At 39.3% G+C, this 27,828-nt stretch overlaps 3 protein-coding genes across 5 annotated transcripts in view; 2 read left to right on the top strand and 1 right to left on the bottom strand.

Moving 5' to 3' along the window:
- Nucleotides 1–27,828, top strand: part of dpr11 (defective proboscis extension response 11) — a 73,349-nt gene that overhangs the window by 32,024 nt on the left and 13,497 nt on the right. For both annotated transcript variants that reach the window (XM_068301218.1, XM_068301219.1), the window contains exons 2-3: nucleotides 497–1,281; nucleotides 24,660–24,934. In XM_068301218.1, coding sequence (XP_068157319.1) covers nucleotides 1,191–1,281; nucleotides 24,660–24,934 — 366 coding nt within the window. In that variant the 5' untranslated portion in view covers nucleotides 497–1,190. The remainder of the gene's footprint in view (nucleotides 1–496; nucleotides 1,282–24,659; nucleotides 24,935–27,828) is intronic.
- LOC137585239 (dynein regulatory complex protein 10) lies at nucleotides 11,139–12,577 on the top strand. Its single transcript, XM_068300939.1, has 4 exons — nucleotides 11,139–11,284; nucleotides 11,343–11,940; nucleotides 12,012–12,161; nucleotides 12,219–12,577. The coding sequence occupies exons 1-4, from the start codon at nucleotides 11,257–11,259 to the stop codon at nucleotides 12,538–12,540; spliced, it is 1,098 nt and encodes a 365-aa protein (XP_068157040.1). The 5' UTR covers nucleotides 11,139–11,256; the 3' UTR covers nucleotides 12,541–12,577.
- On the bottom strand, nucleotides 20,968–27,798 carry LOC137585449 (uncharacterized). 2 transcript variants are annotated; one of them, XR_011033569.1, is made up of 2 exons: nucleotides 21,819–22,040; nucleotides 20,968–21,748 (listed from the first exon to the last, which is right to left on the bottom strand). XR_011033569.1 is itself a non-coding variant. In XM_068301220.1 (2 exons), the coding sequence occupies exons 1-2, from the start codon at nucleotides 27,666–27,668 to the stop codon at nucleotides 21,433–21,435; spliced, it is 324 nt and encodes a 107-aa protein (XP_068157321.1). In that variant the 5' UTR covers nucleotides 27,669–27,798; the 3' UTR covers nucleotides 20,968–21,432. The 2 variants fall into 2 exon arrangements, 1 of the variants encoding a protein (XP_068157321.1); XM_068301220.1 differs by lacking the exon at nucleotides 21,819–22,040 and adding an exon at nucleotides 27,661–27,798.

Genomic DNA, 27,828 nt, shown 5'->3' with positions numbered 1-27,828 from the left:
GTAAATAATTGTAATACATTGATCTTTAGCCATATATCAATTTACTTTAATCAAAAACCATTGGAGTCAACTAAGGCAAAACTCTTAATCGAAAGCGATTGTAACCCTTTTTGCGCATAAATTAATTAAATTCCCATGGCATTTCCCAATGATTAGTTTTGGCCCTATTGAATACAAATTGTATTGTAACAAGGATTGTTGTTGTTTTACTATTGGCATATGGCCCCCAGCCAATGGAAAAGCAATACCAATACCACCAAATCTTCGAGACCAAAGTAAGCCCACAAAATGGCTTAACTTGAGATAATTAATTGAGAGCAAAACTAAACACGGAATTGAACACAGAGCCAAAAGCAATTATCTAACATACGAATAGCAAAGCACATGTGTCCATTGCAAGAGTAAATCTTTTGGCATTTAGCAGTATGAAAATAAATCGATTCCCTATTAACAGTGAACATTAAAAATCCTGATTGCCGTTTTTGTTTCATTTCAGATAAATAAACGAGAGCAGAAAGCAAAGACAAATCGTTTGGGAGAGGCAACCAATTCGAATACGGCGAATGGCCAGAGTCAAAGCCAGAGACGGACCATGGAAAATGTTATAAATAACATCTAGCACAACGAAAGAGTAAACCAATTCACATTAAATGCCACAGACAAGCTAAATAAACAAATGCATTTGTCAAACCAAATGGCAATAGAACTCAACTCAACTCGACAAAACGAAAATATGCAAAAACAACAGAAACTCGACATAAAACCAAAACTGAATATATGAAAACTTTGTGCAATAAAATTGGCCATAAAAAATATATCTCATATACGAATCGACTTCCCGCATTCTTCTTGGCCACTCCCCATTTTTGTTTAAGCCAAACTGTCAGTGTGAAAGTGAAAATTGTTTACACCGCATAAAGTAAAAACGTACAAGAGATACAAGAGAAAAACATTTAACCATATCTTTTGCCATCTCAGCAGGAATACGGAGAAAACAAAAAACAAAACTTTGCTTCCATGTATTAAATGCTTCTGAATGTTATATCTATATCTCAGCTGGCGGATTGCACCCGCATTTCAGCATCGGTTTCATTGAGTAAAAGTGCCGATTTGCACATTATTTCTACGTAAGTGAACACTTTTACGAAACGAGGGATAAAGCAATGCGCCTGTGAGAGAAACGCTTGAAAATGCGAATATTCAAATTGGGCCTAAGGCCCGCACAAAATTGCCCACAAATGACACAATTGCTTATTGGAGGCATTGTCTACATGATATTTGGTAAGTGAATTGCAAAATGTAGCCAAGAAATTGTAGTTTGGAGTGCATATGTGTTTGTCCGTTCAGATTGAAATTAAGACAAGTAAAAAAGATTTCTTTATTAAATAAAATGTCATAAAGATTTATTCCTCTTGCTCAAAACCAAATAACTTTTGAACGAAATTTTCATAAATCAACAGCTTGAATACTAAAGTTGTTGTCTTTTTCTTAAATTACTATTGCTTTCTGTCAACGATCATTCAATAATATAAAAATCAAGTGAAAGAATTTAAAGTCTAGCTATTTCCATGTTATGTCCCTCTCGCAGATTATTTGCCTTGGCCAAAGTGTCAATTGAACCATTATCAATATTGTCGTTAAATTTGAATAACGATGGATAGTTAGTTGCTTTTGCTTGTTCAATACAATTATTCTGACTGCAGAGGGCAACCATCGATTTGACAGTAGTTGTTAATGCAATTGGCGCCTCATTTTGGTCTCGTTGGACCACTTGGCAAATGTCGTTGTCAATGCTAGACGAAGCAGAGCGATGATAAATTGAATTTTAACCATGAAAAATGTTTGGCCTAGAGTGTGAACTGTTTTGACATTGAGTGCAGGTTGAATACACAAGTGGTTATATGGGGTGAGGATATGCGAAACAAATTGTATGTACATATGTGCGTGTGGGTGTGTATGTGTGTTAACAAAACCACTTTATGGAGATGTTTTATTACATGGTTTTTTCTCTCGTTTTATTTTGAAGAGCAATTAACTTAATAATTGTTGTTGTTGAACTGACGCAACGCTAACAATCAGGAATTGTGTAAATTGTGCATCTGGGCTGACATGGCGTATGAGTAGAATTCAGGGAGAGAATGCCAGAGAGAGAGAGAGAAAGGAAAACATCTGTTTCAGACCAGGCTCTCATTCATATATTTTTCATGCATCCGTTGCCAGACGATTGCAATTGAGCCAAAGGCTGAAGTGCAAATGTCTCGCGCACTTTAACCATGCACCGTGAACCACTTGATCAACTCACATTCAATGCCATAATAAATTGACATTGGTATGCAAGGTGAAAAGATTTCAATTACGGAGATTTGTAAGTTCTCAGAATATGCTTAGCTTAGTTTTAATTGGCAAACAATAATCCAGCTTTAAAACTGAAAGCATCTCGGTTTGAAAAAAGTCTCAACTAATTGCTTCATAGTGCACTTCAACTAAGCTTATTAGGAAATAAACCGCTTCAGCAACCTCAATGAAAAACCTCAAAAGTAAATCCTCTAGAGAAACCAACAAGTGCATCAAAGGGACAAAAGGGCAAAAAAAAAAAGAAGAAATTGAGCAACAGCAATGGCAACTTGAAATGCCAATTGGTAAAATTCAAAATGCATTTTGTGCTAGCTCACAAAATCAATTCAATGGCTCAACAAGATTTAAGTTGATAGCCAACGTGAAAAGGACAAACGGACTGACATCGAGGGAAACCGAACGTAGAGCGAGTGGACGAGGTATTGAAGAGCCGGAGGGAATGGAGTTGCATTTTATGTATAATTTATTGATACACTCTGCTTTGCCATAAAAATTGATGGCAAAAACACATTTACACACAGAGCGACTCGCTGTCGGCACGGGAATTCGGTTGGTTGGTTGGGTAGGTAAGTGGGTTTTGGAACCGGATTGGATGAGAAGGAGGCGGAGGAGGTGGCAGCCATAATTTTTCATTTCATTGTTTTGTTTCGTGGAAAAGAGCGTAAGCGAACGCCAAGGATAAACCAAATACAGTAACAGAAACAGCGACAGCAGCAACAACAACTATAACAATTTGTTCTTTTCTAGTGAAAATTCGTAAAAATGGTTGACGGAACTGGAAGCTGGCAAAAAATTTTCTTTTTCTCTGGTATTTTTATTTTATTCTTTTTGCTGCTTTGTCTGATATTTATTTTCAGTGGGAAAATGTGAAACCAACAGCATGGCAGAGAAAAAGCACAGTAAGAACTGCAATAAAACCAAACAGACGGAAATGAAAGCAGAAAAATAATGTCCCCAGCCAAACAGTGAACGAGAAAGCAAAAGAAATATAAAACGATTAAGCTAAGCATCGAGTTTCGTATACCCTGTAACTATCTAAATAACTGTAGCTTTCATTTCGATCAATTTTTAGGGCTTATGCTTAAATGATTGATCAGTTTGACAACATAATTAAGTCGATTGTCTGCGATTTTCTTACTTTCTTGAACTAAGTCTTATGACTAAAAAGGGAAAAGAATACATCCAGGCTAGATATTTGCCTTAAATTAACACCTCTTTAGTACCTAGATATAGGGTAAGCCCTGAATTCAAAATATTTCTAAAGAAACGAAGGAGATCTGGTAGAAACCAAAGAAGAACATAACTAAAAACAAAGGCTCAGTAGCGCTATGTTGATTTTATTTTTATTACCATAATTTATATGCTGCGAGATGTTAGTCGACTGCCAAAATACGTATACGTAATTTTTCGTTTAGCAGCTGTACGAGCAAAATTTCTTCACAAAATGCACACTTTATAGTACTTAAGTGGCAGTTGCCAGCATTTCTTCGATGATAACCGACCATCGTCTCTTTACTCATCGCTCCCTCTCATGCATATAATTTTCATTCATTGGATTTATTGCAAATCAAAAGAGAAAACACGAAAACAGACAGACTATGAGGCAAAAATTATACCATTGCAGCAAATCATTTTTAAATGCTTACAAATTTCCAACAATTTATTTTTCGCTTCACAAATAAATTACGGCTAAAAAGGAAAAGTTATGAAAAATGAGAGAAAGAGCAAAAATGAAAGCAAAAACTGAGAAAATAAATCAATCTTACACTCTCACAAACAGAGGCGGCAAAAAAAAAAAACAAGACTTAAGAAAAGTCGGCCATAAGGAAAAATCAATAGAATTTAAGAAATATTATGCCATACATACATACATATGTATGTATTTGTATGTATGTATGTATGTATGTATATGGTAGGGTATGGCCTCGCCACCATAAAAACTCTGTAGAATTCTTAATGGCCAACCAACTAGCATCCAAACATAAATAATACTTCTATTTGTTGTTGTTTTTTGTTTTTTTTGTTTTCTGTGTCTTGCTTACTTCTTAACTTTCTCTTTTCTTTAGCCATTTGCTTGGTCTTAAAGTGTTTTTTTTTTTCTAGCGGATTTTGCTTTTCCTTTCGCTTGCCATAACTTTGTTCGTTTTGCTTTTCCATTGCCTGATCATTTACAATTCAACATTTTGCCAGAGCTCATGAATTATGTTTTCATGTTTGCTTTTTTCACTTTTTCTCAATTTTTTGTTGTGTTATGTTTGGCTTCTCGAGCTTTTTTTAGTGGCTGCGACAGGCCAAAAGAGGAAAAGGGAAGCCCAAAAAATACGCTAATAGCTTCTTATAACTGCAATGAGGCAAAAATTCTATGGAAAATATTATGGTACATTCCTCGAAAGAGAACAAAGCCATTTAGCAACTGAAGAGTATTTCAGACCCACTTGAATAATGCACAGGGAGTAAGTCATCATTATTTGTACATAGAAATTATATTAATATTAGCAGCAACATTCAATTGTAAAATCTTTAAACAATTTTGGTTTTGATCCAGCTATAAAAGATTAACACCTTAATAGCTTTTTTGTGTATAAGAATCTGGGTTTGAACTCAATTTTGACTAGCTGACTAACTTCATTTTGTTAAGTGTGAGACTCAATTTTTGACCCTTCTCTGAATACAAACAAAAAAAGGGAAGGAAGAGAAACATTAATCTTTTATTTACAATAAGCTTGGCCTTAAATCATTTCTTTCCCAGCTTCCCAGCGGAAACAAAGAAAGAAAATATATCTATATTGTGGAAAGCAAAGAAAAAATCAATACCTTCTATATCAATATTAATGGAGCTGCAATTTTATATCCATCACACACACACACAAAACACACATACAGATAAACACACCTAGAACGAGAGAGTCGAGTGTATGAAAAAGTGTTGACAGCTGCTTTTATTCACCTGTCAGGCACACAAGCCGCTAAACTGTTGATAAGCAGCCCTAGCACATGTGAGTTTATCTATCTTCACCCCCTACCAATCATCTCCTCTCGTCTCGTTAGCCATCCTGTTATCCTAGCTGACAGGCTTGGCCATAAAAATCCATCAGAATCATTTATCAATAAGTTTTCTCTGGACATAGCAGTAACCTGAACAAGTTAAAAAACAAAAGATAAGGCAATGTAAAACAGAACATGAGCAAAATGTATGGAAATATCAAATAATAAAGTGTAGAAGAGAGGGCTGTAGAGAAAAAAAATATGTCAAATGTCCTTGTCCTCGTACTCTACGATTATAAGAAGAGAGAGGAACATGAAACGAGAGTTTGTCAAGTCTCTTGGTGGCCATGAAGATTGCCATCTCGCCTCCTGTCAGACACCATAAATGTCACAAAGTTCGTGCGATGATAAATGACATCAAGCATCGCCACCGTTGCCATTGCCACTGCCACTGCCACTCGGCAATGGATTAATTTTCGGCAATTGAGTAAGAGCATCAACTGAACAGAACAATAGCCCAGGCATTCGAATAAAAGTTGGCCAAAATGAAGGCCAAGTCATATCACACATAAAATGGTCACTGTGGAAATAAATATCAGTGAAATATTGGAAACTGGCGTCTTGATCTTTAATGAATTCAATTATATCCAAACACAACTTTTCAGTTAGGACAGAAAGAAATTCCAAAAGTAAAAAGGAAATATTTGAAGATAAAGTATTAACTTTAAAATGGCGTTCAATATTTTTAATTAATTTTTATCTATCATCGCGTTCGCGTTCGTCACCTGCAGGTATCGCATTTTTTTTTTTTTAACTTATAGTATAGATAAAGTGAAAATGTAATTCAATTTGAATATTCCACCTCTATAGGAACTTCCTGGTTGTCATGGTCAAGGGTCAAGGGGTTGAGGTGAATCGGATTGGGGCGTGTGTCGACTGCAACTGACAGTTCAATTCCATTTCTCTTTCTCTCTCACTCTCTCTTCAACTTATTTGCTGTCGCTTCCTACACTTTTGTTTACATCGCTTGGGTCCTGGGACCGTTTTCGGATTCGATCGCCTTTTTGCAAGTCAAATGAGTGCCAAATGGCCACGCCCACAACCAAGGCACAACTCAGCACAATCAGACAGATAGACACTCACACCCAGACACCAAGTGTCTGGACTTTGGGCACACAGCAGCTCGGTGCAGAAGCAAGCACGACGCATCCAAGCTATGCTTCAACTGCGGTAGCAAGGATCACGCTTCAAAGCAGTGTGACCAGAAGGCAGCGTGCATACTTTGCACACGACATAAGCGGAGCAATACGGCGCACAACACGCTCAGCAGAGCTTGCCCGTTGTTTGTAGAGGCTGGCAGTAATAGGAAGGATTAAGTTTCTACAGCTTAATCTAAACCACTGCAGGTCGGCACAGGACCTCTTAAAACAAACTGTGCGGGACCTGAAAGTAGATTTCTCAATCTTGTGCGAGCCATATTCCCATATACAGGACCACAGCTGGACGCAAAACCACCGTTATGGCGCGGCAATTTGGAGCAACAGCAGGACATATCTGGAGAATCAGCACAGCGCGGACGGATATGTAAGGGCGAGGTACAATGGAGTATATGTCTACAGCTGCTACATAGCACCGAGCAAACACATCGACGAATTCTGCAGCATACTGGATGGATTAGTGGAGGACGCCAGAACCCACACGCCAACCATCATAGCCGGCGACTTCAATGCATGGGCAACGGAATGGGGTAGCCAGAGGACCACTAGAAGGGGCAGGGCCCTGCTGGACGCTTTTGCCACACTCAACATCAGTCTGCTCAACGTAGGCAACACTCACACCTACAATAAGGCTGGCAGAGGCTCCGTGATCGACCTCACGTTTGCTAGCCCCTGCCTAGCCCGCAGCGCGCAGTGGGCAGTTTCGGATATCTACACGCACAGCGACCACTTCGCCATTGTGTGCTCTATCAAGAGTTGTCCACCTGCACACACACCAACGACGTTCTACAGCTGGGCCCCAAGCACGCTGAGCGAAGAAGCGTTATTCACCATGATGACCCAAGTGACAAGGAGCAGCAGCGCGGACGCGGACACCCAGGCCAACCACATGGGCGACATTCTTCGTAGAGCATGTGATGCAGCCATGATACGCAAACGGCATGGACTCAACAAATGTAAGCCAGTACATTGGTGGAATGCCAGGATTGCGGATGCCAGGAGGCAATGTCATCAGGCCAGACGACGACAGCAACGTGCCCGCAGAATGCCCACGTTTCCGGAGCTGCTTGCAGACTACAAACGGAAAAGAGCCAACCTGAATATGGAGATCAAGAGAAGTAAAGCGGACTGCTGGAAGAAGCTGTGCGCAGATGCAGATGCGCAGCCACATGGGACTGCCTATAAACTAGTTATGGGCAAACTCGCCAGGCGCATAATGCCAACGGATCCAACCAAGTTGGGTCACATTGTAGCAACGCTATTCCCTTCAAGGCCGACGAGGAACTTAGCAGCGAGCGGAACACCATGTGCACCGATATTCACAGATGTTGGTGAAGTCGTGGAAGCAGGGAAGAGGATAAACGTACATAAGGCCCCGGGCCCGGACGGGGTCCCGGCTCTTGTAATCAAACTGCTAGTTTGCAAACACGCGTCGACGTTTGTGGAACTTTTCAACACATGCATGCTGCAACGGGAGTTCCCTACGAGGTGGAAGCTACAAAGGTTGGTCCTACTTCCCAAAGGTGATAAAACAGATGACCCATCTGCATACAGACCCCTGTGTATGCTTGATGTGATTGGGAAACTTTTTGAGCGCATCATTTGCAACAGACTGGAGAAGGAACTGGAGCAACGTCATGGACTGTCGGACTGGCAGTTCGGATTCAGGAGGAAACGCAGCACTATCAACGCCATCAGTTCGGTGGTAGAGATAGCCGCTAAAGCCATCGAAGGGCAACGCTGGAAAGGCGGCAACAAAAAATACTGCCTTATATCAACGTTGGATGTACGGAATGCTTTTAATTCGGCCAGCTGGGACTCCATTATCGCGTCCCTAGAGCGATTAAACATATCTGAGTACATAATTAACCTGATATGCAGCTATTTCCGGGATCGGGTGCTACTCTACGACACAGCAGCTGGTCCACGGAAACACACCATCACAGGTGGAGTACCCCAAGGATCAGTGATCGGGCCAACATTGTGGAATGTTATGTACGACACTGTCCTGCGATTGGACATGCCAACTGACACTCGCATAGTGGGATTCGCGGACGACATCGCCATCGTCACTGTGGCCAAGGATATACAGCAAGCGGAAGAAAACACCAATGCAGCAGTGTTCAGGATTCTGGAATGGATGGAGGCAAACTCACTATCCATAGCCGCACACAAAACCGAGGCCGTGCTCATAAGCAGCAGGAAAAAAGTGGAAACAGCCAGGATCGAAGTCGCCGGATGCTCAATAACATCAAAGCCTGCCATTAAATATCTTGGAGTCATGATGGACCATAGGCTAACATTCAAAGCCCACCTGCAGTATACCGCAGATAAAGCTGCGAAGGCCACGTCAGCTATAACTCGCCTCATGGCTAACGTCGGCGGCCCCAAGCAACGGAGCAGATGGCTCATCTCGACAGTGGTAAGGTCCATCATCCTATATGCCGCCGCCATATGGGCACCAGCGATGTCATCCCCCACCTACAGCCGGGACTGCAGATCGTCGTACCGAACATGCGCGCTCAGGACCATATGCGCGTTTAGGACAGTCTCCGAAGATGCCGCCTTGGTGCTGTCTGATATGGCCCCACTAGACCTCTTGGCTAACGAGGCTAGAAATAGAGATCCGCCGCCAGTTAGAAGAGAGACGACTCTGACTAACTGGCAACGCAGATGGCGTGACTCAAACCATGGGAGCTGGACAAGGCGCCTTCTCCCCGACATTCGGCCATGGCTTAATCGCAAACATGGTCAGACTGACTTCTATCTGACACAGTTACTGACGGGACATGGATGCTTTAAATCCTACTTGCATAGGTTTAAACATGAGACGGATCCCTTTTGCACACACTGTGCGGGGAATATAGAAGACGCAGAACACGTCCTGTTTGTCTGTCCTAGATATTCTGCTGAACGGGAAGAGCTAAGCCTAGGCATTGGGAGGCCATTTATAGTCAACGACTTTATGGATATCCTACTTAGCTCGCAAAACAATTGGCTAGCTGTTAGCCACATGGCAGCAGTCATCATGCAATCCTTGCGTCGCGCTGAACGCCAGCGTAACCAAAACTTCAGTTCTAGGTAAACTCTAGACGAGGCATACGTGCCATCTCCCCCTCGTGAAGTAGTACTTCAGCGTTGGTTCCGCGAGAGGGATACGGAGCATAGGGTAGGTTTTAGTGCGGTGCGGTGACCACTAACCAAGGTCGATACCAAGTCCCACACCTCGGCTTTCAATGCTTTCCCCCCTATTTATAAAAAAAAAAAAAAAAAAAAAAAAACACTCACACCCACATGCACACACAAACACACACAAACACACAATGACACACAGCCAAGTGCAAGCTCTCAAACAATATCTGATAAGCTGCATCTCATACATTTGCATACTTCCGGCAATTTATTTTTGTGCGAACCAAACGAATCGAGACAAATGCAATAAGCGTAAAACACAAGAGGAACAGGAAAACGAAAAACGAAACAAAACGAATGACATAAAAAAAGTTGTTAAAAATTGTTAAACAAAGTATACAAAAGAGAAGTTCGCACTTACTAATACCCTAAAGTTTTCATCATTAGGTAACAAAAAAGTAATACTTCAAAACAACTTATTCTTAACTCTGCTTTTAAGAGACAATTTCTAGAATTCCTTAAGAAAAGTTCAACAAAAATCTTGATTTTGTTCAAATCATTAACAGATTCATTCTAATATCAATAAGTTTTAAATAGAGTATTGACAAAAACAAAGAGCATGGGAAATAGAGATAAAAACCGTAAGAGTTCACTTAGCTATGCAGCTGCTCAATTCAGGATACTACGCCGGATTTCGAATCATCGTCGCAGAGAGTAAAGGCTAGTGGTGGCTTTGTGCATACAAATTACACTGCCGCATTGTTCCCGCTTACAACTTTGGCATCATCCTGAATCCACTCTGGCCCCCTCTTGGCATCTGGCAGCTCCCCCACAGATGCCCCGAGTTGTGCGCGTTGTTTATTTAGGTGCCTCGTTGCTAGTTGCCAGTTGTTTGCCATTTGCTCTATGCGTCTTTTGCATTGGCTTTACATGCGCATTTCAAAAATATTGTTAGCCATAAATTTGGCAACAAATAGAACACAGGACACACAGTGAAAAGAAAAAACCATGGCAAAACAGAAAACAAAAAAAATGAATGGCTAACAAGTAGTGGTATTTGTACTCACAAATTTCAGGCATTTGTATTTTGAACTCGTGAGTGCATTAGGGGGGCGGGGAAGGAGAATGTGACAGAACTTTGTTCATATAGCGCAGCGGGTTAAAAGTTGTTTCCTTATGGCCAAAGTCAAAATGCTTGTTCTTGAGCCATTATAGTGAAAGGGTTATAGGAGATGGAGGATATGACTTGGCTTACCAAGCAGGTAATTTTAGTTCCAAAATTATGGTCAAAAATTTGTATAGGAATTACAAAGTTGGATGGATTAGATAGTGTTGGATCAGGGAAAAACCCAGTAAATCCAAGTTTTTAAGTAGATACAATCACCCACTTAACTATAGTCGATTAGGAACTGAGAGTTGAACTATTTTGATGTCAACTCACAAATATCAATACTAATGTTGTAAATTAAAGAAACAAACACGAACCTACATACACATAATTATACACTTAATTAAATATATAAAAAAAAAAAAATTGCACGCCAGCAAATTAAAAGAATCATCGAAGATGCCCGACATACGATTGGCCATTGAAGGTGCGTTTGGTCTATGAGAGTCAAATGAAACTAAAATTAGTGCCCTATATCCCATTAGATTTCTCAAATGTGCGAACCACACAGATTGGTTGTGTCTTGGGTGTCTTGACCGAAGCCATAACCCGTGTTAAAATTTCTCTTATATTACCCCGACTCTTGGAAGATCGAGACAAATTGGCAAATGTTCTTACTGGTACCAAATATGAGAGAGCTATTACTTTGGTCGAAGATTTCTTTCGACGTTGGGAGTATATAGTGAGGGAGGAACGGCCTCCCTTGATGGATCATGGTTGCATACAAATTATCGATTACTTTCAAAGGAATTCGGAAATGTATCAGCTCTTTCCACGATTCATGAACAATTTGAAACCCGATGAGAAGAAGCTACTGGCTGCCTTTGAAATGCTTTACGAGCTGGCCAAGGAGCGTTTGCATCGCACCTCAAAGGAAGCCATAGCTCAGGAGCGCAAACTTCATGTCATGTATTTGGAGAACGAGGTCGTTAAGCATAGCATTGCCGATCTTAAGAAGAAGATATATGTGCAAAAGATTCAGTTACGTTGGAAAATGGCAGCCAAAGAAGTATATCTGCAGAAATGTGAATCCGATTTGGCCAACAAACGGCGACAAAACAGTGAGCAAATGCAAAGTGAAATGTGAGATATAGAATAAAATGCCACATTTGCTGGTAGATCAGTTTACTAACTTCCCTATGTCTTTTCCCAAGTGAGAAATGTACTCGGGCCCTGCGTGTCAATCAAAAGGCCAGTTTGGAGAAGCAAGCCGAACTTGAAGAACAACTGAACAGACTGAAACTCCAAGATCAGAGTATTAATAAGCAGAATATGATCCAGGAGAAAGAAGCACGTGCTGAGAAGTAAGTCGGCAGGCATAACTATTTCTAAGAAGAATTATGACTATTTTATTTAATTAGAAACAAACTTTTGCTGCAACTACAAGATATCATTAAGAAATATGACCATGGCATTCGTGATAAAATGGTCGAGAATATGGAATTGAATGAACAATTCAGTGAGGCCAAAAAGGCTTTGGATGACTTCATGGTTGGCTTTCGCAAAGTGGAGCAAGTCTACAAGGATATTGTGGTTAAGCGTGAGGATGCCGAACGTCGTGCTCATCAACAGCGGGTTATTAAGTTCATGATGAATCGGGCAGCTCATAAGATTCAAAAATACTGGAAGAAATGGCGTCGTGATCAACGAAAGAAAAACAAACGATTACGCAAACAAAAATAGTGAAATGAAAGCTTTATGGTTTAATTCCGATCAATAAATCAAAATTATCAAAGTAAATAATTAAAATTCTAATCATTCCCGAAGGAATTCAAACCTAGCTTATTTAAACCGATCGAACTTAACTTTTATTTAGTACTTGGTATTAAGTCCCTAACGTAGTTTTCCATCTTTGAGTTACATAAAAATATGAGCTGAATATTCCTGAAGGCCATGATGAATCTTTATTTGTATAAACCACTCACACTAATGAAAATTTTTGCGATTTTATTTGTGTCGATTTGGATTTAAGGTTAAATGATGTCCTACAAAAAATAAAAAAAAAGATGGCAACCAAAAAAAACAAACGTATCTGTCCTTGTCCCAACCTGGTAACAATGTCAATTGACTGATGCAAATCCTAGAATTGTTTTTAATTTTTTTTTTGTCCTTTTTTATTCCCCGGTTGCAATCAAACCGAGATCCGAGACTAGAGAGACCCGAGAACCAGAGTCGGGTCACCATGAATAGAAATAGAAATAGGAAAACCAATACAAAATGAAAATCTGCCATGAAATAAAAACGAGGGAAACACACACACACACACACCCCGGCTTCACAATAAAATGAAAACGTAGATCCCGCGATAAAGCAAAATGTCCGCTCACTGGTTGGGTAAGTGTAAAAGCCGTGCACAAGCCGAACTGAGGAGTCCCCGAAAGAAGTCAAACTGAACGCCCACATATACGACTATACGTTCTGATAAAATTAGCAATTCGAAACCATTTGGTGTGCTGTTGTGTGTGTGTGTGCGTGTGTTGTGTGGGTGGATGGTTCATATTAGCAGCAGATATATTCATGTCGAATGTTTCAGCCTCTCCACCTCTTCTCGTTCCATCTTCACCCATTCACCATGCCATCACCATTTTTGCTGTCATCCTGCAAATGCTCTGCGGTCGTGGTGCGCGGCCTGAGCGCGTGTCGAAGCATCTCAGTTGGAAAATGGGTGACAATTCATGACAGAGAGCATTGCGCGTAATTTGCATAGATGGTTGGTTGGTTGGTTGGCTGGTTGGTTGGACGTTAGGTTACAGCGACTCACACCGACACCCTCAATATCATTTTCTACACTTATACTGCTATGCCCTTCTTTTTTTTCGCCACACGAAATTCCCACTGGTGAATTTTGCTGCCAGTTTTTGGCTTTGACTTGGCACTGCACTTAACCTCCTCCCACCCACACACCAACACACCCACACACCAACACACACATACCCATCCCACACACAAAGTGTCACACATTTTCATTCGAACAGAAATTCCGTTTTCTATGCATTTTCAGTCATTTGCATTTTAAATGCAAATGATGTCCCCAGAAGGAAAAGTGGGCACGGCAGGGAAGTGGGAGGCTGAAGCGGATAGCTCAGTAGTTACCCAAATTCCGGTTTAGGTTTCCGCTGCTAGATTAAAAGTGAAATTAGTTTTTCTTCTAATAAGCCAATCAGCCTTGTTGCATCAGCTGCGCCGCAGCACACGAAAACCAACTGAAATTTAACAACAGAATGAAAAGAACCAAGTGACTAGAAAAAATGGCTGGTTTGGTTTGGACCTCTTGAAGGGAACTGTCGCAGGAGAGGATTGTAATTTCTAGAGACTTTGGCTTAGTTATGCTAGAGCTTGCTTAGAAATTTAAATGTAAAAATGTTCAAGTCCGGTCCTGACGTTAAGGAATGTTTTGAAAAATGCCAAGGTACCACGAGCCAAACTCCAACATTGTGTCCTTGCTATCCATGTCATGCCCGTCGCATACCAGAGTGCGGCGTATGCTTAAGCACTCACTTGGCATACCCACTGACAAAGAAACAAACAAACAAATACAGCGCAGTCCAACCAGCCAACAAACAGGCAAACCAAACAAGCCAACATATCTTGGGCTTCGGTATTTTCCATCTCATTTTCCTCGCCAACAATGGCAAATACTTGCGGCTGCTGGCTTCACATTTACGGCAAGGCAAAGTGAGACAAAAGGAGAAAAGGCTAGAAAAATATGCTATGAATGGTTGAATCGCCGGATATGGCTGCCATAGCTAGCTGTTAGCTGTTAGGTAAATGTGATGGCAACCCGCGGAGCGTAATACAAACCTCTGGCCAAAAAAAAAAAAAAAAAAAAAAACACACACACAAACAAAAAGAAGAAGAGAACCCTCCCAGTCAGACGGCGTTCCCATTTTCTATGGCTTGTGGCGGAAGAAAACTCAAACAACACCATTCGATTCGTGAGTGCAGGAAATGCTTTATGAGAGTCTGGCTTCCATGTTTCCTCAGTTTTCAGTTTTCTCTGGTGCTCTCTATGCACCAGGCAAATTGAAATCTCACAAAGGCGGCAGCCTAAATATGGAAAGTTTTTCTTTTTTCCTCAACTGAATGCAGCAGCAGCCCATTTCCCCCCTGACTATATCTCTCTATCTCTCGCGCTTTCTATGCCTGTCTCCGTCTCGGTAGCCCTTTTTCTTACCCTCTAACTACTCATAATTTATGCTAACGGCAATTTAAACTTCAGCTGTTATTTATTAAAGCCAAAAGCAAAGTTCCAGCCAAAAGAAAGAGGCGGAGTTCTAGGTTGGTCACTGTAAGCCGCGTTTTAAATTCAATGTGTCGCATAGTGGGAGAAAATTGTCAATTTCTACCTTTAGAACGTAAGAATTTGATTGAATTTTTATTTATGGAGATTGAACCAACATTTATAATGTCTCATCATCAAATAGATTTATATCTATTTCACTATATAAATATTTGAGTATTCAATCCAACACAAGAGGAAAAGAATAGAAAGAGTTTTAAATGAGAGTATTGAGAAAACAAACACCTAGTTTAAATTTATAAATTATAAGCTCATAAATTTTGAATATGTTAAATTAAGAATCTTCTGGAGAGGCTTAATAATGATTTTTATTTATTTTTCTTTTTCCCTTTTAACTTTGCATTTAAAAAATATTTGAGTATAAAAGCAACACTTAAAATTTTATGAGAAGGCATAAATGTAATTTTTTAACCCAAATTTCTTAACTTCCGGCCACTGTTTTGAGGTTGGAGCCCCGCTCACTAGGACACAGACACAGACTGTTGCCAAAAAGTGACCCAAATTTACAACCAGCAGCCAAGTAGAGGCTGGAACAGCACGGGGAAGAGTCGCTCCTTTTTGTGGTGTGTGCTTTATTCTTGTTTGTTTGCTGAGTGTCAGAAGGGAGTGGAGAAAAGTAGAGTATTGGGCTGGCAGGGCGAGAGGATTGCACAGTGCCATCAAATTGTTGCCAGGGGCGGGTTACGATGATGGCGACAACAGCAGACTCAAACCTAGGTGGAGTGTTTTTTTTTTCTTTCTGGTTGCCGGGTTGCTGGAAGGGATCTCTTCTGGCACGTTTCGGGGTTTGATGTCGCCCTGCAGTCGAGTTAAGTGTTTTATATTTTCGTTTAGCAGCTGGAAAGTTGCATCCTTTGCATCTTTTCGGTCCTGGCCTGCCCTGGCCTGGACGAAACGATGTTGCTGCAGCCCATCCCACACTCATCTACATCAACAAACTGCTGTTGCTGCCAGCCGGCGGCATTGGCGTTGTTTTTATGCAAAAGTTAAAAGGCAGTTTTGTTGCACCAACCCAAACCCTGCCATACCAATCCAAATACAAATAGAAAGAGACTGTCAGAGAGCGAGAGAGAGAGAGAGAGAGAGAGAGACAGAGAACGATAGAATGTCTGCCGCTTCTCTTCTCAAAGCGTGTTTAAAGCACTTTCAGCTGAGATTCAGGGGTTTCATTGGTAAATTGGACAGATTGAGGTAAAGTGATATTAATGTCAACTCCTGTACCTGTCCCTGTCCCAGTCCCAGTCCTTTTCCTCCACGAAAACACAAACATGACACATCAACGAAAAACTCCGTGTGCTGGTTGTGTGACCAACTTTTACCTTTTTTGCCGAAAAATTAAACTTTTATTTAAACATTTCATTTGCGTCATATTCAATTAAACAAAATAAAAGCTCACACGACAATTTAAAAGTTGTATTCTCGCAATCAGAAAAATTTAGAACTATTTTAAAAACGACTTTTGAATAAAGCAAAGCCTGTCATTTGGTATTTGACTTTCCTTGACCTTTTGGTTAATACTCCAAAACTCTAGTTCAGCAGAATTCAGCTAGGAAACGAAGCATTCGAATCAGAAACGAGTTGTGGAAAAAGACAAAGGGCGCAAAGATTACGATCTACAGACTGGAAATCTAGTTAAAATGTCTTAAATAAAACTAAATTCACTGAGTTATTTTAAAAATATTGATTTGATATCATTTTAAGCGAACTAATTGTAAAATATCTATTATGTTGATGATGTGAGATCCTGACTGTCCTTTGAAATTGTTGGTATTCACTTTTGTCACCTAAAATTCAATTTATATTGCAAAAGCATTTTTCTGATTATATTAAAAGTTTTTGCAACAACTTTTTATCAGCTTTTGTTGCTGCCGCAATTAGAAATTTAAATGAAGACGTCGAAGCTGACCGCTGAAATGAATATTTCTCTCACTTTAATTATGGATACAAAGGATTGCATAGTTGTTTATACACACTATATATGATAATGGGTCGTCTAATGTACTTTAGCAGTTGTTGCCTTGTTTGCTGAAAGAAAATTAAAAAACAAAAAAATGCATATATGTATGTATCTGCATTTATGTCACTTGCATAATTTGCGACAGAGAAAAACAATTACGTTTATTATTCAGGCGAAACGTGTTTAGGATGCGCAACATTTTTGCACATGCATTTGGCCATTTATTATAACATACTTTTTCTGGTTGTTCGTGGAACTTTTTACTGCTCCTGTGAAGATGCTGGGCTGAGAGGGTAAAAGGGTATGGAGGACATCATTAGATGTTGGTGTTATAAAAAATATAAACTGCGCGCAAATGAAATTTCACCTGCTATCAACAAATTGCGCTACTTTGCAGGTTAACTGCAGCGGAACAGACAGGGCGAGACGACAACAACAACAACACCAACAAAAACAGCAACAACAACTCCAACAACTTCAGTTGATGTGCATGACTGGCAACAAAGCGATAGTCCCCAACACTCCTTTTCTTCCCCTCAATGTTCCTGTGACCCTTCTATCCTTCATCTCTCTTCTGTCCCCTGTAGTTGATTGCTGACTGCTGCTGCTGTCGGTAGGGAAGGCCGTTAAAAGCACTGAGGTTACGACGTGTTGGAATTTTTATGCGTTTTAAAGTATTTTCGAGCTGTGTCTGAGTTTGGATTCTTCTCTTGGCCCGTAAAACTGTATTAAGCGTAGATGAAACTAAGTTATGCAACATGGCATAGAGTTACGAAGCTTAGGCAACAACTATGGTTCACTACACACACACGCCACAGCTACATCAACACCCACACACACACACAACTCAGACATCCGCACTACACTATAAAAACACTAAGCAAACACTGCGGCACGTAGTGTCAGGCCAAGAGTACGTGTGTCCATGAAAGAAGTCTCATAATGATGTGGTTGAGTCATGTGTGTGTGTGTGTGTGTGTGTTGGTGGGCGAAAAGGACACCACCGTCATTTTATGTTCGTGGAGCTAAGCTCAAAAATATGCCAACTTGTTTGCTTAAAAGGCATAAAACATAAAAAATACCTTGCCTGGTCTTTTATTTTCTTTTTACATTTTATACTCTGACATTATCACCTCATAAAATCCTTTTTCTTTGTATACAACTAATGATGGGTTATCATATGATATGGATTGCAGAAATATGTCTGTTTTTAGTAAGCCAAAAATGTGAGTGGCACAATTAATTTTGGCTGAAAAAAATTCCCCAAAAGACGGTTGAGTAATTTACTTTAATGATTTAGTTTGGATGACCCTAAAAGGACTCTCCAGGCAGCTTCTCATACCATTTGAAAATATTAACATAAACAGACGATTAATTCACACAAATTATATAAATAATTTAGGTGCCTTTGGGTCATAGCTTCTTAATAGAATTTAATCAGTTATTGGTTAAAAGGTTTTTGGCAAAATGAATTAATTTTCATGTACTCATCCCTAAAATATTGCAATTTATTTTCAACCTCGAAATGTCAAACCAAATAAGTGCAACTGAAATGACCGCAAAAAGCATTTTCTTTGCCAACTTTTTGCATTTCGTTTACAATTTGTGGTTTAAAGGCTGACAGTTTTAGTTTTTACACGTAATTCGCTTTGCATAATTGATATAGAAAATTACAATAACAACTAATTTGAAATACAAATTTTAGAATGAAATTGTTAATACCCTCACAAACTTTGTGCCAAAAGTTGCTAATACATTTCCATTTTATCTAACATTAAGATAAGGGACTCCTATGATTATATACTGATCTGAGTCCTCTTCACAATCAAGTTCAGTTGTAACTGGCCAAACAGTTGATCAGAATGCATATACCCTTCTATATTTTGAATGGAATGTGTGGATCGTGAAACGAGTGCGCTTGATAGACACGTTGACGAGCGACCACAGACTATTAGGGTTTATTAAACGCGTTCTAATGTCAGTGTGGTCGAATGTTGTTGCTGTTGATGTTTCTGCTAGCTCCCTTCGCCCCTGTCCTGACCTCCATAGTCATCAGTTTTTTTCTTTCCTTTTTATTTTTCCGTAAATATTTATTTATTTATGCATTTAAATAAGTGCATCCTCGCAGCCTCCCTGTCCTTTTTCCATCATGTTCTAGAGTCTAAATTGGAAAATGTTTATGGTATTGATAAAAATGGGACAACAAAAAAATTGAAAGAGAAATGCAAATGCAAACTTTGGTCGCTTTTGTTTATTTACGACCATAATTAAAAGCTGAAATTGGTCATAAAATGATATTTTGTATCAAATATTTATTGACAACTTCAATTTCAATAAATTGCACAGAGGATTTGTGTATCTTTTAGTTTCTTTCCTATCAGTATTACGCACAACTGATTTTTCGAAATTATTGTGTCAGTTTTGAAAACAAATTTAGATATCTAATTAAATCAATATAGAGTAGCTCATACTCTAAAGTTTTAATGAAATTGTTGAAGTTCTTCTAAGGCATAAGGCAAGGAAGTTTATATTCCCTTCGATAAAAATTTGAAATTTAAGGTGAGCCAATTAAGAAGTAGATTATTGTAAGAAACTTTGCTATACTCAACGAAAGTTTAAGGATGTTGCTGCTGCTCCTGGCAGAATGTTAATGAAACATTTTGTGTATATGATGTCTTTTTAGCTCTGGCAAAGTTGGTCATTTAAAAAAAGTTATATGAATTATCAAAACATGAAGAAGAAGAAGAAGACGACAAGACGTTGGCTTTGTGTGTTTGTGTGTGTGTATGTGTGTCTAACGAAGAATTAATTAAAATATCAGTTTCAGCTGCAGCAAACAACTTGACAAGAACTACATAAATGATAATTACAAGTAAAAACCTCAGAGTTTCACTTTTACAGAAATAACCGGAAGTTATTTACATTCTTGACGGCGGCTGCTAAAACAACTTTCCAGTATACTTTAATTAAACATGTTACAAGGCATAAAGTTAAAATAAACTCATGTTATATGCTGCAATGACATTTAGCCAAAATAAATAACTTTGACATGCAAAAGCAGCAGGAACAACATCAGAGATACCAGCACTTTCCCCTCAAAGAAAACTGTTTGAAAAAAGAAAGCTTGAGGCTTAAAATTTTTGCCTTTGCATGGCTATGTCTTGCCTCGCTTAGAACTAGGGCAATGTGAACTTAATTAGGGTTAATTAATGCTAAAAAAAAAACACATACTACGAAGCAGAATAGGGAGATGGAGCTAAAGCTGTCTTTCTCTCTCTCTCTCCATCTCTCTCTTTGTCTCCTCACAGGAAATGAGTTTCCAAAAGGCCGGAAGGCAGCAATTATGTGAGTTGCTTTGTGTTCTTCTACCTTCCAACCAAATGTGTAGGTTATCTTAATTGCTTTGGGAATCGAAATTTTCACATTTTTACGATAAATACCAAAAGCAGGCAAACACATTCAAAAAAAAAAAAAAAAAAAAAACAAGTGGCAACTTTATGAGCCTGTAAATTGAACCTAAATGAATTTTTACAGCCTTCAAACTTCAATTTGCATAAAAAAAAGAAACAAACATGAAAAAACCTTCTCTGACAAATCCAATTTTATCCAAAGGGCGTCACGCCCCTTTTTCTGATGCGTGTCAATGTGTGGGTGTGTGTTTGTAGTTCAACACTCAATTTCAATCTAAGGGCAACAGCAACAAAGAGCAAATTCTTTTACGTACTGCATACTTTGAGGCGCATCCCAAAGAAATTGGCTTTAGGTGAAAGAGATATGTAAATATTGAAGTTGTAACTCAGTTTAGTTTGAGGTTCAGATGAAGTGCAACAAATCGATACTTTCTTGAAAGAAATTTTCTGCTAAGAGATTTAGTTTTGTATTCAATGGCAAGTTGTTTGTACATTTGTTTCTTGTGTTCTTTTAAAACGCCAAAGGATTTCATCTTTTAAAAACTGTAGAAGTTTGCATTGAATGTTTTTTATACTTTTTCAACCGGGAACATTAATCGGATCGTCAGTTTTTCTTTTCTTGTAGGGTTTTTTTTTTTCGATTTTCTCCAACGGGCTATAACGAATTTATGATGAAGTTCGTGCATCCTCCCCTTACACACACTGACTTGCTGTTCCATCAGGATCAAGATCATCACTTGCATTTCGATCCGCATGGGGGTCCACAGGGGCTGCAGCATGGGGAACAACATGGGGCGCAGCATGGTGCACAACATGGGGTACAGCAAGGACTGCAGCAAGGGCCGCAAGGATTGCAGCAAGGAGCACAGCATGGAGAACAGCATGGTGAGCAGCATGGGCTGCAACACTTACCCGCCGGCGGACAGCATGATTGTGGGCAGCACGATGGTGGGCAGCAGGGTGAGCAACATTTTCCACATGGCGAGCAGCCGGGTCCGCAGCAGGGATTGTAACATGGCGAACAGCAGGGCGCACAACATGGCCCACAGCAAGGACCACAACACGGTGAGCAACAAGATCCACAGCAGTCGCCACACGGTGGACAGCAAGGGCCGCAGCATGGTCCACAAGGGGAACAGCATGGCCCACAAGGGGAACAACAGGGCGAGCAGCAGGGCGAACAGCAAGATGAACAGCAGGGGCTGCACATTTTCGATTCGTAAACTGAAAGACAAATAGAAAGCAAAGTGATGAGTATCCTGAAGAATACCTAGTATCCTGCATACCAACTTACTTGGAGCCCGTCAGAGAAATCTTTTTGAGTGTTATGAAAAGATTTTGTTAAAGTGTTGTGTGTTTGTGTAGAAGGTTGCCAACGAAATATGTTTCATTTTTGATTAGAAAATATTTTGATGTAAACACAAAAGGCAATCGGAGCCAATGCCTTAGAATTAGAAAACATAGAGAGGATCTAAAGCGTCTTTGCCAACTTCTTCATAAAAGACTATATCTAATATAAAACATTAATTCAAATAAAGTCGACGCTTGCAAAAATTGTAATCTTTTGTTTAAGCAGAATTGATATAAAGCTATTATTTATCTTTGGGTAAAACATTCCCTTCGCTTTCATTGATTTGGTTTTATTCAATTTAGCTAGATAACGAAAATTAAACAACTTTCTTTTGCTCTGATTTTCGACGTCTCTCTACATCTTTTCACATGAACTATGGTGTTTTTTTTTCTCTCTTCTATATGTAAACGTTAATCAACCGCTTCGTGTGCAAACGCAAACTAAGCAAATTTCTGTAGCAATCTGCTTCATTTCTATCAGCAAGAATAGAAAACTCTCCGCCAAACAAACGCAGAATATACCAACGAACGAAAAAAAAGAGGAAAAGAATGTAGCAAAAAAGGGGGAAATTTGCCTCGTAGCCTTGAGGCTATATAAGTATCTACTGTATGTATGTATGAGGAGTAGACCAAATCATGGCTTGCTTTGACAAATCACGCACTGCTTGCCGCCCAACTCTCTGCCCTCGAACTGTCGTCATCGTCGTGACTGACAATTGAACGGCTTTGATCTTTTCAGCACTCTACGACACAAAAATTTTGCGTGTCGATTGCCAACGGCCTTTGTATTGGGAGGTGTCAAGCGGTGTAGGCCGAGATAGAAGTGAAGGCGGTACGGGCGGATGGAGTGCCATAGCCAGCCACTCGTGCGTGTATTTGTCAGTGGAGGCGGACATTGGCAGCAGGAAAGTCTGCCTGGCACTGGCATTGAATGCATGAAACCTTTTGTCAATTACGTTGACGCCGCCGTCGTTTCCACTTCCAATTTTCCCCACCTCCCCCGGTTTTTCCTTTTTTTTATTGCTGGTGCTGCTGTTGCTGCTGCCGCCTGACTCTGTCAGTAACAGAAGAGAACTCGAAAAAAAAAAAATAGGCATAGATGAAATGATTGCTGATTCCAGGCTATGCATGTCACCAACGTTCCATACGGATTCCACCGTCTCCATTGAGTTCTGTTGCAAAACGAAAAGCTTGTACCAATTAAATTGACGTACAACTTGTCAAACTCGAAATCATTTTACGCTACAATCGTCGTTTTAATTGGAACACACACACACACACATTCAACAGACGTACGCTAACAAAAACACACAACCCCATCTCACAGACAATTTCAGCAGGATTCCATTGTCCATTGTTGATTGTAACTTTTTCTCCCTTTACCTATGCATAAATTGTTAGAAATTGTCATTGTTTGCCACATTTTCGAATGTACTTTTCAGTGTCGAATTATTAATTTTTTTTTGTTCACCAAACTTGTCATGAAAAAATCGAACAAAATGTTTGAAAATATCTATCTGTTTTCTAAGTTGCGTTTCCAACCCAATAGATATTTGGGTCAGGGTAAAAACCACAGATCACATGTATAACTAAAATATCTAAGCGACTTTCTTCCCTCTTATCAAATCTATCAAAATTGAAACTGTCAGAAACAGCAACAATTATATGGGGAAAAAAAAAAAAAAAAACGCTAAGAAAAGAAACGAAAATGCAACCAATTTATACCCATTCCAATTCCTCCGCCAATTCACATTCTTGTCATTTTCATTTCTTCTACTCACGCATTACTGAAATTAATTTATACGGTTAAAGTGGTTTTTGCCTTGGCACAAGCCAAAAATGAAGATAGTCGGCAGAAAAATCAATTCAATGCGCACAGTGGCCTTGAAATGTTAGTTTTAGTTTTCCCTCTATATAGTTTATCTATTTAGCGAGGAAAAGTCCAAATAAACTTGAGGGTTGGGGCTTATTTAAGGCAGGTTTTCTTAATTCTTAAAATAAACTTAAAATAAGTTGAATTGTTTTCTGAATCAGATTTCAGTTTGAAATATTGTAAGTGCTTCTGTGAGACCAAGGTACGGTGATTCGTTTGTACGTTTTAGTGGAAATTGCCAGTTAATTGGCAATTCAGCAAATACCGAATGCGTTCTGGGCGGACCTTCTGCCCCTGATAATGATTATGATAACGATAATGATGATGGTTAGAAGGTTGATGAGGGCGATGTGAATGATGAGTGTTTGTATTGCCAACTCATCGACATCGACATCGACATTGGGGGGGCAAGCAACAATCAATTTTAATGAACGCCATTCATTAAAAAAAAAAAACTTTCTTGTCAGTACAAAAATCAGAAGCCACTTAAATGGTGTTTGATTAATTTGAAACCGAAAAACTGACAAATAATCATTTTATGGAGGGTGTTATTTTCTTTTAAATAAAAATCTTGAACAATGACATTTCAGTTGCCAGACCTTATTTGACTTATGGCCAGATGATGCTGAGCATTGAACTTGAGTTGATGATTTCCCAGGGGTTGGATTATTTCTTCTAAACTGTTAAATTTTTGTGTCTGTGAATCTGAATTTGAATCTAGCTTTAATGGCCTAAATCAACATACATACATATATGCACTCACTCCTAAGCCACGTACGTGACGTGTGATGGGCGGAGTTGAATATCGTACAGTAGCCCAAAAAAAGAAACGAAAAATTGTCATTTCGATTAACAACAAAACCACTTTTCTCTCTTTCCCCACTTTCTGCTTGCGGCCCAATTCAATTTCAGCATCGCATTCAGCAGCGTCAGGAGCAACATCAGCCAGTTTCGATGAGAGCGGCGACACATCATCATTATCATCTCTGTCATCATCGTCATCGTTAGAATCGTCGTCCACCGCATTTGCTGCCATTGCCAGCTCCAGTCTGACTCAAGTGTCTTCATTGCTGCCCGAGGTGGCCGCCCTGTCGGCAACAGCAACTATGGTGGAGCCATATCTGGATGGCTATGCCACATCCAATGTGACTACACAAATTGGAACACATGCGTATCTGCCCTGTCGGGTGAGTAGCAACAATATACAATATATATATGTACATATATATAGCAAAATATCCATTGCGTGTTTAGCTTGGGTTTGCGTGTGTTTTATTTCTAATTATTATTTCCCGTTCCTCCTTTTGGGTTCTTCTTTTCTTTTTATTTCGTTTTGTTGGTCTTCCTTAATAGAAAACACATTAAATTTTATTGCGTAAATATTTGTTGGTATCGGTCAAGTTGCTCAAAGGTGTGTGTGTGTGTGTGTGTGTGTGCGGTTATGGCTGGTTGTGTGTGCCTTTCTTCTTTTAACCACCACTCCCTCGGTCTATTTGTACAGGTGTTTAGTGGCTGGCACTTGCCTCTCTCTCCTTTTTTTGATCACATGCTGAAAATTTGCTTACTAACAAGTTGTAAATATTTCATAAATTTTGTATTTAACGAAAATCCGAAAATTCAATTTCAACAAATTAATTTTATGTCGAACCCTACGTGGCTCTCAACTAATAACATAAACATAACGATAATGACAAACGGAAATGATTAAATGCAAGTCCATTTGCAAAACGTTTTTAATAATTTTATTAAATATTCAAATAAAAATCGGCTTTGTTTTTATCCAAATAGAATTGTTTTGAATCATTTGATTAGTTTTAGTCGCAGCAGCTTAAAAATTCGCATTGAATAAGCAATAATTATTGTGCAAATTTTAGAAAAAACTAAGCTGTTCTTTAAATATTATTTTAAATTCGAAAATCTAGTAAATTATCTATCTATTTTTAAGCATTCGAGAATGGCAGCTAATTATAACATCCTTGCGAAATGGCTAAACGAATTCCTTTTCATATTGAAACATTAATTTTAAATAACATTCTTCTTTGCCCAAACCCAAACCCAAAGTCAAACTCAAAGTTAAAAATGTAATTCAAATTCCTGTCAAGGAAGATGTAAAAAAAGACAAAACCGACATTAAGAGAAAAAGAACAAAGAATAAATAAAACCAAACTGGCTATTAATCCTGGGTCCAAAAAGTCAACTCGAAAGGAAGGCAGCTGGGAAATATTTAATGCATGCTTGTTGTAATTTTCCAGCAGAACAATGTTAATTTCTCGTTGTCATGGTCAATTAAGTGCTTTTCACACAAAAACTTCAACGCATATCCTAGACAGGGGCAGGGGCAGGGGCTGCAAAGGCGGAAAGGACAAAAGTATAAAAAGCTCTCTCGCATCTCAATTTTCGTCAATTACTCGTTCGCTTTACACTTTATGTCTGCTCGGTGTCTCTCCCTCTGTTTATCTCTATCTGTATGACCACGCCCACCATCATCATCCTTGTGCCTGGTTTGCTCTTTGTTCAAATGCTGCATTAAGTGCCACAGTTGAGTGACTTTTCTGTTGGACGACTCCCTTTTACTTTTCAAATTGGCCTGACTTGTCCGAGGCCATGTTCAGCTCCATCTACCGTCTGACGACGACAACAACAGGTGAAGATGGACGGACTGTTAGGGATTCTCGAATCTGGCCTATTTGAAATATACGAAGGAGCAGCACCAGCAGCAGCAGTAGCTTATTTGTAATTGTTGAAGTTGTTACTTTTGTCCTGCACTCCGTCCGAACAATGCCAAAGAAATCTAAAGTGGAGCCTTCTGTGTAAATGCTCCAATAAATTCTACCAACTAAATTGAATTGTTTTTTTTTTTTTTTTTGCTTTGCTTGTCTTCAAAGAACATTGTTTAAATTTAAACAATTTTGGGTAGAGACCAGCCACTTTTGACAACTAACTAGAGTAGAATAAGCTATGTTGTTTTATGTCTTCGTTCTACAGAGGAACATATTTGGAATATGAATCTTTAAAGTGAAAAGGAATTTCAATGCTGACAGTTGGCATCCTTTCATTTGCAGCCTCGTTCATGTGATTCCATATGGCATAATGATTATTTGGCAGTTTCATTCACTGACATCGCTTTTGAGCTGTGCATGTTGTTGTTTCACTCTAAATGGCATTAGCATTAGTTCAAGGCAGAGTTGTCGGCGTCGTTGTAGTCGTCTCTACGCTCCATTAACAAACATCGACAATCCTCAAGTGATTTAGCTCAACAAGTGAAAGGAGAGTGTGTGCCTTGCTCTCTCTGCCTCTTGCATTCCGATTCGGCAACCCAAGTTCTGCCCGCAAATGAGCCAAAAGTAAATTAGTGCACTCCCAAATGCAGTGCCTCCTTTCAATTCGCTTCCCGCTTCATCAAATGGCCACAGAAACTACATTGAAATGTAATTAAATACCAAAATGAACATGCAACTCAGTAGAGTAGAGTATAGTAAAGAGAACAGAAGGCAGTGGGCGGAAATGGGAGGTTGCAGATAAAGTCAGACATCCGCATGTTTCAGATATTATCGAAATGTGTCGTAGTTAGTAAATCTAAAATGCATTTACACACACACACACATAGAAAGAGAGAACAGGCGATAGTTGGGCGTGGGTGCATTTCAAGTGGGGTTAGTAGCAAATGCCCTGACTCAATTTACATTGAAATTATTTTGTCTATTCAACACTTTGGTTTTGATTTTACCATAGACATAGGACATACCATGGAACAGATGCTAGATCCATTTTAATGCTGTAGACATGTCAACGATACGGGCCGGACTCCCAGGCCTCCCCGCATCGATGCCCTTAATTTGGTTGTAATGCTTGTATCTAATGAGGGCCAAACCAAATGCATATGTCGGATTTAATTGGGTTTAGGTATACATACCTACACATAGTATATAAATGTTAAAAGGCATATTTAGCATTTAACTCGTCCAATGGTACAGCTTAAAAATCACTCCCGATGACGTTTAATTTTATGAGTGTTACGAACGGAATTAAATTCAAAGTAATTTAAATTTATGATGACTTTGTGCACGCATTTGCTTATAGA

The sequence above is a fragment of the Drosophila tropicalis genome, unplaced genomic scaffold, assembly GCF_018151085.1.
Source record: "Drosophila tropicalis isolate 14030-0801.00 unplaced genomic scaffold, ASM1815108v1 contig_878, whole genome shotgun sequence".
NCBI classification, from domain to species: Eukaryota; Metazoa; Arthropoda; class Insecta; order Diptera; family Drosophilidae; genus Drosophila; species Drosophila tropicalis.
Note: the sequence above shows the minus strand (reverse complement) of the source record. Positions and strands in the feature narration are given on the sequence as shown.